We start from the raw sequence: 12,046 nt of genomic DNA, 5'->3' as shown, positions 1-12,046 counted from the left end.
CTTCCTCCTTAGGTGCTAAGGTGTCAGCAAGGCAAAGTTCTCAGGAGGTGGCAATATGATCACTGAAGCTTCCCCCCAGGCACCACTGGGGACCTAAGAAGCAGTGTTTCCAGAACACATTTTACTTCTCTTGGACCTCAAACTTACTTCCTTTTCCAAGGCTCCCCTTCTCTTTTTTTCTCTATATACCCCAATTCAGCTCACCTCTTGGGTACTCAAGCCTAGTAGAAGTTTTGTGGTCCTATGCACATGGCTACAATTCCCTGGCCTCCCCCTTCACTGGCTGTGTCACCGTGGATCTTCTCTGGGCATCAGAATCTGGGTATCACGCCCTTCTTCACGCATCTGGGGCACAAGAGATCTACCACTGAATCTGTCTCCAGTACATTGCCTGGTACATGATGAGTGTTAAATAAATGTCAGAACCTTTCTCATTTCCCAATTCCCTCTGTTAAGAATCCTTACCTGTAGCACTATTATTTGTAGCATTTAACTTGGTACTTTGTGTTGTTTTTCAAATGACTCCTAAGGATATAGCTTCTCTATGCAGTCTCTTAGATGGAGGGTCTCGGTTACAGGATAAGCACCTATTGAACATGCTAGAGGCTTGGGGAAAGTCCAGTAACATCCTCTATTATGAAGAAATCAAGAATAGAACTAATTTTTATTAGGTGGTTCTACATGCCACACAGACACCGTGTTTGGACGTTAGCTACTTTAATTCTTTAAAAAAATCCCATGTGGTAGTTAATTTTATTGCCTCTCTACTAATGAAAACATGACATTATAAAAGCTAATGGATGTGACCAAGAAACACAGAGGTGAACAACAGCTGAGATCTGGAGCCCACATCTTTCTGATTTTGAATAGAAATTCTTCTTTAAAAATGAATTTACTATCAACAACTTGTAGACTTGCTACAGAGTGCCCACAGCCATCAGCCAACCCCAGATCTATAGGTGGTGTGGTGCTTTTGCTGGGGGACTGTTGGAAACTGGTTCCACAACAGTGTTCTTGCTCCAATGTCACTAGAAAGCTCCTGTTTGTGCTCCTCTGGCTGCAGCGTGACACAGAAAGGAAGGAGATTGTCGACTCCTCAGTAAAGGTGATCTCTACTAACCTGCCTAGCAGAAAAGCAAGAGTGTCTCTAACCCCCATCTCTATTCAGACTTACCCTCCTTTCTTCCTTTCTCTCTTTCTTAAAGATTTATTTATTTATTTTAGCGAGACAGAACCAGGGGGTGGGCGAGGGGGTGCAGAGGGAGAGGGAAAGAGAATTCTGGCAGACTCCCCTTCTGAGCTTGAAGCCTGACAGGGTCTCTATTTTCATGATCCTGAGCTGAAACCAAAAGTCTGAGTCTTAACTGACTGTACCACCCAGGGGCCCCTATTCAGACTTTTCTTTAATGATACAATCTCTATTTCCTTTCTCTCACAACATTTGACCTGGATCTATGATAGATCTCTTTATCTGTATTGGATTTATTTATTTATTTATTTATTTATTTATTTAATTTTTAAAGATTTCTTTGAGAGAGAGAGAGCAAGTGCTTTGCATGCACGAGCAGAGGGGAGTGGGATGAAGGGAGAAGAAAAAGAAGAAGCAGGCTCCCCTCTGAGCAGGGAGCCCACGGAGCTCCATCCCAGGACCCTGAGATCATGACCTGAGCAGAAGGCAACCACCTAATGGACTAAGCCACCCAGGTGCCGCTATCTATATTAGTTTTAAATTTATAGCTTTATAGTTTATATATATATATATTTATAGTTTAAATTTATAGCTTTGGGAAAAAAACTCAGTAACTCAATTTTGGCAAGGATGTAGGGCAAAAAGTTCTCATATGCAGTCAGTTGGAAAGTAAAATGATAACAACGACTTTGGAAAAGAAGTCATCAGTTTTTTAAAAAGCTAAATCTATACCTATCACATGATGATTTATTCATTCTACTCTAGTTATCTAGTCAAGAGAAATGAAATCATATACCTACACAAAGTCTTATAAATCAATATTCATCAGAGCAAAAACCCAGAAACAATCAAATACCCATCAATAGGCAAATGGATACAAATCCAGCTTCCTGAATGGGCTTAGCTTCTTTTCTTTAGCTTAGAATGAGTTCCAATATGAAAAGATGCTTAGAAGGCATCACTCTCATTCTTACATCAAGAAGAAAGGTGAACATGGGGCGCCTGGGTCGCTCAGTGGGTTAAAGCCTCTGCCTTCAGCTGGGGTCATGATCCCAGGGTCCTGGGATCGAGCCCCACACCGGGCTCTCTGCTCAGCAGGGAGCCTGCTTCCTCCTCTCTCTCTCTGCCTGCCTCTCTGCCTGCTTGTGATCTCTGTCTGTCTAATAAATAAAATCTTAAAAAAAAAAAAAAAAAGAAAGCTGAACAAACTGAAAATTATTGACTTAATGACCTTTCCTCAGAGAGCTGAGGTAGCAGAACAAACCACCACTCTGGAATCTGAGGAGAATATGGAGAATCCCAGCCAAGAGCAGCTTCTCTGAAACAAGCCATAGAAGTCATACACTGAGAGGGATCCTTTCATGGTAATTTTGACAAACTGTTGGACCCTGAGTGTGCACTAATATGAAGGTGAGATATTCCTGATATCCCAAGTCTTGGGGGGTGGGGTTGTGGGTGGCATACTTTCATAGGTTTTTACCTCAGGGAATTCCACCAGGTTCTCATGGTGAAGGGCAAGCAAAATCCTTGGTGATCATTTTTAAATACTCCCAGCACGTGACCATAACAAAAGTCTACTCTACAAGAGAAGAGACTTGACCAGAGCCTTATTGACTTGGGGAGAAAGGCAATTACCCAACTCTAACTTTTTAATCCTTCCTATGTCCCTAGGGGAAAAAGAAAAGAAAAATGTGAAAGTCATGGCCCATGGACAAAAGCACATGAGAAGACTGAGATTTAATCATAGTATTATAGATTGCTTCCCCTTTCCAGTGTTTACCACCACATCAGCAGCTCTCGCATATAATAACAGTGGATAACAGTGAAGAGAGCTGTAAGGCACATAGGTACTCTATTTAAGAAAGTGTTCCCAGGGAAACCCAAAGAATACAGATCAGACAAAAATAAGGACACAAAAGGAAACTGAAGCCTTAGAGACCTTTAGCTACAGCAAGTGGTAAACACAGGATTACTCTGCCGGATAAACTGAAGCCTCACACTAAAGGTCTATTTTATCTAAGTTCCTGTTATTTAATGCATCATGTCTGGCTTTCAATAAGAAATTACAGGCAAGAAATAAAAGCCAAGAGAAATAGTATGAAGAGACAAAACAAACATGCAGAACCAGACTCAGATATGACACAGATCTTGGAATGATCAGATAGGGATTTTTAAATAACTATGATTAATATGTTAAGGGCTTTAATGGAAAGAATGGACAACATGCAAAAACAGATAGGCCTGGTAAGCAGAGAGATAGAAATTTGAAAACAATCAAAAGGAAATGCTAGAAATTAAAACACTGTAACAGAAATCAAGGAAGCCTCTGATGGGTAGACTGGGTACAGCCATGAAAGGAATCAATGAGTTTCATGATATGTCTATAGAAACTTCCCAAATTGAAATGCAAGGAGAAAGAATAATGGAGGAAAAAACCCAGAACAGACTACCCATGAATTGTGGGACTGTTACAAAAGTATAATATATGAGTAATACCAGAAGCAGAAGAGAGAATGGAATAAGTGTAATACTTGAAGTAGAAATGAATGAGAATTTTCCAAATTAGATGACAGATACCAAAGAACAGATCCAGGGAACTCAGATGAACATGGAGGAGAAATACACACACACACACACACACACACACACACACACACGTACACACACAAAAATATCACATTCAAACTTCAGAAAACCAGAAACAAGAAGAAAATCTTGTAAGAAGCCAAGGGGGAAAATGCCTTACCTATCGAGGAATAAGAAAAAGAATTACACTGGACTTCTCAAGATGACTGGCTGCCTCAGTCAGTAGGGCACATGACTCTTGATCTTGTAGTTGTGAGTTCATGCCCCACATTGGGTGTCAAGATTACTTGAGAAAAATAAATTTTTAAAAAGATTTATTTATTTATTTGAGAGAGAGAGAGCATGAGCAGGGAGAGAGGCAGAAAGAGAGGGAGAAAAACAGACTTCCCACTGAGCATGCAGAATCTTGGCAGAATCTTGGGCTCCATCCCATGAGCCTGAGATCATGACCCCAGACGAGTCAGATGCCTAACCAACTGAGCCACCCGGGTGCCCCAAGAAAAATACAATCTTTAAAAAGGAAGAAAAAAAAGAATTATATTGGATTTCTTGTCAGGAATCACGCAAGGAGGAAGAGAGTGAAGTATTTAAAGTATTGAAAGGAAGAAACCATGACAATTGAATTCTATATCCAATGAAATCAACCTTCAGAAGTGAAGGAGAAATAAAGACTTCTCAGGCAAAGAAAAACTCAGAGAATTCATTGCTACCAAGTATGCTCTGCAAGAAATGTTAAAATAAGTTCTTTAGGGAGAAACAAAATGACATAGGTCAGAAACTCAGCTTTACATAGAGAAAGGGAGCATGTCAGAGAAAGGATAAACACAAGCTAAAGGAAACATTTTGTTTTCCTTTTTCTTATTTGATTTGATGGATAACTGCTTAAAATAACACAGGTGCCTGGGTGGCTCAGTCTGTTAAGCGTCTGCCTTTGGCTCAGGTCCTGATCCCAGGGTTTTGGGATCGAGCCCTGTGCTGGGCTTCCTGCTCAGAGGGGAGTCTGATTTTCCCTCTGCCTCTGCTGCTCCCCCTGCTTATGCTCTCTCTCTCTGTCAAATAAATAAATAAACTCTTAAAAAAACTGTTCAAAATAACATTAGCAATATATTGGTAATATATTATAACATAGTAATAATAATAGTAATAGTAATTATAGCATATAGGTAAGTAAAATGAAAACCTTATAAGAGATGCGAAGGAGGAATTAGAAATACTGTTTTATAATATACCTGCCCTACCATGAAATAATAGTGTTATTTGGAAGTGAATTTGGATTAGTGGTAAATGTATACTGCAAGTACTGGGACAACCACTAAAGAAATTTTCTAAGGAATTATAACTGATATGTTAAAAGAAAAGAGAAAATGAAATTCTATAAAATGCTCAATCAAAACCAGACAAGGCCAAAAAAGAAGAGGAAAGGAAAAAAGAATCAAATAGCAGGTGCAAGGAATAGAAAAGAGTGACAAACAAGTGAATGGATAAAGGAATTGTGATTTATCAATTCAACATTCATTCACGAGTATAAAGGAACAAACTACTGATAGAGACAACAATATGGGTGCGTTTTGGAATAATGATGCTGAGTGAAAGAAGCCAGACCGTCCTCCCCTCAGAGAACATAAATGTATTTTCCCTTCATATGAAATTCTGTAAAATATAAACTGATCCATATTGACAGAAAGCAGATGAGAGAGGGGGAAGTGAGGGAAGTTCAGGGGAGAGGGATTATAAAGGAGCACGAAGAAACTATTAGGAATGATGCATATGTTTATTATCTTGTCTGAATTGAGAGTTTCATGTGCACATATGTATGTCAAAACTCGTGAAATTATATGCTTTAGGTAAGTTCAATTGATTGTATGTCAATTGTATCTCAAAAAAAGTTTAGAACAATAGCTTACATGAGGAAGGACAGTGCGAAATAAGAAAAGTAGTGAGCGTGGAGGTCTGGGAGGTCTGCAATCAAATTAATCATTTACCTGATGCATGGTCTTAGGCAACTTATTCAAGTCCTCTGAATCAAAGTGTCCTTCTCTGTAAAATGGATATTGTAGCAGTTAGGATCGTGTTCATATGTATCTGAAAACTGGACAATGGCTGAAACAAGTTAGAAATTCATTTGTCTTATGGACAAGAACTTTGGGATGAGGCTGTCCCAAGCTGGCATGGAGGGTCAGTGAGGTCCCTGAGAAACCAATATCCTTTAGCTTTCTTAGTGACGGCTCCTGCTTCTCAAAACTTGTATACTCCAGCAGAATGAGGGAGGAAGGGGAAAAGGCACCATTAGCTGACCTCTTCCTGTGTTTCACTGGCCACAACTGAGTCACTTAGCTATCCATAGCTGAAAACGGGTCTGGGAAGGCAAGTGTTTGTTCTCTGGGAAAGGAGGAAGGAGTTGGGGTGAGCGTTGAAGGGGCCAACCTACAGCATCTACCCCAGGTGAAATAAGAGTACCTACCACAAATAGTTGTTGAGAAGTTTCATGAGCCTAAAGGATAAAAATCACCTGTGAAAACCATAAAATACAAACAAGAAAAATCATGTTGTTATTTGCTTCCTAAATGCCTCCGAGGGCCTAATAAGACCAGAGTTTGTCATCCTCTCAAATGATTGCAAGTGCCATTATAATGCCTCAACAAAATTCTTAGCTAGTGATATGATAACATGCAAATGATAATATGCAAAATAGGAAAAATTGCATTTGTAAACACCATGGGCTGCCTCAGGTTTATTATATCTGTTAAACTCATAAGCCTGGAGGCAGAAGAGCTTCTACGCACTAGAGTTGAACCACATGGGAAGTACTTCCCACTGGTGATGAGGTATCAGTGGAATTTCTAGGAAAACACTTGTCAGGCGGCCCTGGGAGGCCATGGGTCCCCATGTCAGCAAACTGGATTGAACTCCAATGGTAATATGTATGTGAACCTGGTGAAAAAGCTCAGGGTCAGGTCTTCACACGGGCCTTTCTTGACCATCCAATCGAGGTGTCTTTTTGTCCATAGTCGTGCGTTTGTTTATTATCACATTTTATTCCCTGAAGCTCTACTGAAATTATTTGTGTATTTTCTGTCTCCCTCCCCAACTTTGAAAACTTAATTCTATAAGAGCAAGGACATTTTGTATCTTATTCACAGGTATAAATTGAAATTTTTGAAAAGTATTCAACCCATGATAGATATTCCAGATAAACCTTTTGTTTATTTTTTATGTTTTTAATTTTTAAAGATTTTACTTATTTATTTGAGAAAGAGAGCATGAGCAGGGAGGGGCAGAGGGGAGGCAGAGGGAAGGGAGCAGAGTGAAAGGGAGAAGCAGCGCCCTCCCCCCCACCCTCCATCGCTGAGCAGGGAGTCTGTTGAGGGCTCCAACTCAGGACCCCAGGATCATGACCTGAGCAGAAGGCAGACGCTTAACTGACTGAGACACCCAGATACCCCTCTAAATAAACCTTTTGAATGGTCTTTTATCCACTTGTATATATTTATTGCTCCCCCTATCTAGTTAAGTAATTCTCATCACTCACATATTTTTCTTCTTTGTGAGAACATTTAAGTTCTATACTCTTTGGAAATATCATTATACAATACAGTGTTATCCACTATAATCATCATGTTATACATTAGATCCTTAAACCTTATTCATCGTATAGCTGAAAGTTTGTACCTTTTAACCATATATTATTGCTTTACTATCATAGAGATCACATGGTACCCACTTTTTGCTCTTTCAAATATCTTTACCAAAAATAGTATTCTGACCTAGGTTCTGGAAATGGATATGGGGGAAGGTTTTTGGAATTGTAGTGTGTGTATAAAACAAAATTAGATTCTAAAGAAATAATTTTCTAGGCATGTTCGAACCATTTTAAAGCTAGTATTTTAGGTATAGAATGCATTACCTTTGTAAAACCAAGTAACCAAGCTATTGCTTTGATTTTTAAATTTGTACTTAACTAAAGCTTAAAGCATGTTGTGGTCTGTTGTGTGGGATTTTTCTTTGACTATATTCATATACTTAAACCACAAAAGAGGAAAGATTGTGCAATATCATTTCTGCAAAGATGTGCATACCTAAACCCAACTGAGAAACATGAGAACTCTAAAAAATTTTTTGCAGCCAGCATACCATTGACACATACTCCTAGCTTCATAACTACTGGGAAGTTTTTCTTTTGTTTTCATTTTTAATCTGAAAAAAATTTTTTGACATCTTCAACATTCAGATAGCTGTATTTAGTTAGTTTGGCAATGTGAATCTTTGCTGTAATCTGATATTAGCACACATCTTCAAGGTCATTGGGTTCTGACATTACATTGGTCTTGAGTATTTAGTTGAGATGGTCTAAAACCAAAGGAGTAAAAACACTGACGAAACTAATGAGGGATCCACTAGAGGGCAGCAAAATGCAAACCAAATTTAAATTTGCCCAAGGCAAGGCTGATGCTTTCCTGAAAAAAATTTGTATTGCAAAGATTTCTTAAATGCAAAACATTCAAATTAGTTCTGTGATTTAAAAGAATTTACATACAAATGTTTCTCTTTCTTAGAAGTAGTGGTCCAAAGACTCATTCTGTTGAAGGGCAAACTGAGAAAAGAACGGGTCCTAGCCCCATCTCTTATACTAGGTGTGTGATTTAGGGCAATCTACAGTTTGTCTTTTTGGTCCTTTTCTATGTTACATGGGTCTGCACAAAATAATTCTTAAAGTTCTTTTCAACTCTAAAATCCCAAGACTTTATGATTTATGATTGTATTTTCATCATTTAAGTCTTGATGATTAGGCTCTTACATTGTTTCATCAACCATAACTTGATATTGGTGGAGATTCTGTTTGGAAATACCCACCATTATTTCATGGAAAATTTAGGTCCCTGAGTATGTTGATGTTACCTTAATAAAGCTCTTCTTCCCCCAAACTATTATTTGTATATAATCTAGTGACAATAGTGATTGCGATGTTTTCTGGAATAGGTTTTGCTATTTAAACCATCACAGCAATCTGTTTTTATTATTAAAAAAAGGCAGCAAAATAAAATCCCAACATGATATATTGTATGTAGCCAATTTGCTTTCACTTTCCATTTATTTTCCTTTTAAACTACTACATATGTGAACTCAGTATTAGTTACTCTACCAAAATTGTAAAATCAGAAAGTTATACATTTTTTTAAAAGTTGTTGGTTTGAAGGCCAGGGATATGGTGACTTAGAGTGGACTAAAGAGCACATGAACGCTCTGAGCTACTGTTATGTCATAATTCACTTGGTCAACCACATGAAGCTTCTGGATGTGGCTGATTTTGACAGTGAATTCACAGTTATTCTTCGCATTTGTTCAATGATGGTCATGGTAAGCACCTACCACAATAACCCATTTTCAGCTAATGCCTGAGTTGTGACTAAAACTGAAACCCTGTTCTAAACAGCATTTTTTTCATGAGCACCAGTGGATAAAACTCTAACAGTTTAGTGAAAGCAGAAATGGTTTCTGAATCCAGGCTGCTAATGTAGTCATATTTAACACCACACCACACCACATATTCAAATATTTTGAACCCTCATTTAAGGACACATTTTCCTCCTATATGCATAAGAAAGGAAGAAATATGCTTGTTTGGCAGTGAATGTGGCCAAGAAAGGAAAATCATCGATTAAAACATAATACACTTATTATCACTATCAGAAGCCAGAGGTAGAACAGTATTATAGTTATGTTCTAGACTCCCTGCCCTGGCATATTAGCTCAGCTGGGGCCAATCAGTCTATCACCCTTTTTTCCATGACTCTGAGGCTAGTTAGCATCTTCTCGAACAGAACCTTAGACATCAGCATGAGATAATAAATTACTCATTTGAACCAAACTGCTTTTCCACTAGGGTGGGAGAATATGAGGAGACCCCCAACTTAGAATAAACAGTTTCAGATGTAAGTTACAGTCCCCCAAAGATAAACCCTTCAGATGCTTGGTATTATTTCTAGAAAGTAATGAGTAAAATACTGATTGCCTCCGTGCAAATTCTGACTCTGCTCTTTATTCTGTGCCTCAATATCCTCTTCCCTAAAATGAAGACAACTGTGCCTGTCTCTTAGGTTTGTTTAAAAATTAAACAAGTTAGTACTTGTAAAACTTATTATTTTAGCCAAGAATATTAAAGTGGTTTCAATTTTTCCAGTGCTTTCTCAGAAAGACGTAGCTAAAAGCATCAGGTTTGAGTTCCTATTAATAATTCACTGTTGACCTTGAACAAGTTACTTCACCTTTCTTGGCCTCATTTTCTCACCTGGGGTCTTAAATGATGCTTCAAAGATAACACACGCTCTAAGATGAATGTTGTGATCAATGGATGTTGTGGAATGAACAAACTTCAGTTGAGGAGGTTGGGGCAAAGAGATCACCAGCACACCCTCTAGTTTTAACACTTCCTGTGATCCACAGTCTCCCAATAGAACAGTGGGGAGCATGAAGTCGCAGTTGTCTATCTATATTGGAAACCACTCCTGCAGAACACCATACCATTTGCTGAAATGAATTCTAAAGGTATTACACAAAATACTACGTCCTTTATTGTGATAATCTAGCAATGTATGTGCCAATATTGGACTGAACAAAGGCCTGAATATAAGAATAAATAGCATTTATTTTGTCCGAAGTGGCTGTCAGGGTCCGAGGTCCCAGCGCGCGGAGAGCGCCCCAAGGGGACTGCCCGAGGCCCGGGCGCCCTCAGGGCAGCAGCAGGGAGCCCAGCAGCAGCTCGCCCTGGCCCAGCGGGCGGCCCCGCTTGCGGCCGCGGCCCCCCTTCTCCGCCTTGACGCGCACCGCCAGGCGGCGCACCTGCTCCTCCGACAGCCCGTCCAGGCACACGTCCTGGTCGAAGGCGGCTTTGCGGCTCGGCCGCACCACGGCGCTGCGCTGCGGGCGCGTCTTGCCCGGCGAGCGCAGGACGAAGCTGACGCGGCAGCCCACGGCGCGGGGCTCGGCGGTCCCTGCGGGCAGGCCCTCGGCGCCGAGCAGCCGCACGCGGAGCCGCCCGCTGGCCCGGCTGTACTCGGCGGCCAGGCGCAGGGCGCCCCCGGCGCGGCCCAGGGCCACGGTGCCCTCGGCCTCCAGGCGCTCGGGCCGCGGGTCGGGGCCAGGCGGTGGCGGTGGCGGCGGCAGTGGCGGCGGCGGAGACACGGAGAGGGCCCGGGCCGGGGGCCGCGAGCCGGCGCCGCGCTCGTCGTCGTCGTCGTCCCCGCTGGACACGGAGCGGGCGCGTGCCAGGCCACGGATCCTCCGGGCCCGCAACGCACGGCTCAGCAGTCCTTCGGGGGCGCGCAGGAGGCGGCGGGCGCGGGGCGGCGGCGCGGGCACGTCCGGGGTAGGCCGGGGGCCGGCGGGGATCGCAGGGTCGGGGTCCGGGGCTGCGCCCGGGAGCAGGAGCCGGGGGGCGCCGGCGCCCCCGAGGAAGAGCGACTCCTTGCGGCGGGTGTGCGGGCTCTCGAGCAGAGCGCAGAAGCCGTAGGCGGTGCGCGCGCGCGGCAGGTGCGGCAGCGAGAGCGCGGCCTGCGAGCGCGGGTCCCAGTCCGTGTGCCCGGCGCCGTCGTCGATTTCTGCCGCTTGGGTCCAGGAAACCCGGAGCGCAGCCAGGGCGGTGCCGGGCGCAAGTCGCGGGGGGATGCAGAACTCAGGGATGCGGTCCGGGGTGAGCACGTTTTCCCACGCGGCGGGCGTGAGGGCCGGGATGTGGTGGCCCCGGGTCCGAAGAATCCCGTTCCTGCCCTTCAGGAGGCGCTCGGGACCCAAGCGGAGCCTCTCAAGGCACCACATAAGGCGGCGGATGCCGGATGCAAGGACACTGCGGGTGCTGGTCGGCCTGCACTTCACAAGGGTACACCAGTCGTCGCAGGGAGCTCTGCAAGTCGCAGCAATGCCCGTGTCTTTTCTCCTACTTTAGGGGTGCTTTCTTTTTCCTCCCCTGGGACAATGCCGCTGCCCTTCACGCTGCTATTGCGAGCTACGTCTCAGTGACTGAAGAACAATCGTTCTTCTCTTGTCTCTAGTAGTCCCGTACACTTCGGGGCTTGTTGATTTAATCTCGATCCTCCTCTGGCCTAAGGCGGAGGTTCTCAAAATGTTGGCCTCTCACTTTGGTCGTGCCGTCCTCAGTGCTAAGAGGAGCTTTGCCAGTGCAATCGTTTCCCGAATCCTTGGATTATTGCACTCTAGTCCTCGGCGAGAATTAGAATAATAATTATTATCCCCTCTAGGACTCACGGCTTGCTCCCA

General features: G+C 42.8%; 1 protein-coding gene across 1 annotated transcript; it reads right to left on the bottom strand.

The window, feature by feature from the left end:
* Window positions 1-10,501: 10,501 nt before the first annotated feature.
* Window positions 10,502-12,016, bottom strand: C2CD4A (C2 calcium dependent domain containing 4A; the record flags this gene model as incomplete). The annotated part of the gene is made up of 1 exon (XM_080808052.1): window positions 10,502-12,016. The coding sequence occupies exon 1, from the start codon at window positions 11,585-11,587 to the stop codon at window positions 10,502-10,504; it is 1,086 nt and encodes a 361-aa protein (XP_080664178.1). The 5' UTR covers window positions 11,588-12,016.
* Window positions 12,017-12,046: the final 30 nt, after the last annotated feature.

This window comes from Martes martes, assembly GCF_963455335.1.
Source record: "Martes martes genome assembly, chromosome: 7".
In the NCBI taxonomy this organism is placed as follows: Eukaryota; Metazoa; Chordata; class Mammalia; order Carnivora; family Mustelidae; genus Martes; species Martes martes.
The sequence above is the reverse complement of the archived record's forward strand: the minus strand, read 5'-3'. Positions and strand labels throughout refer to the sequence as shown.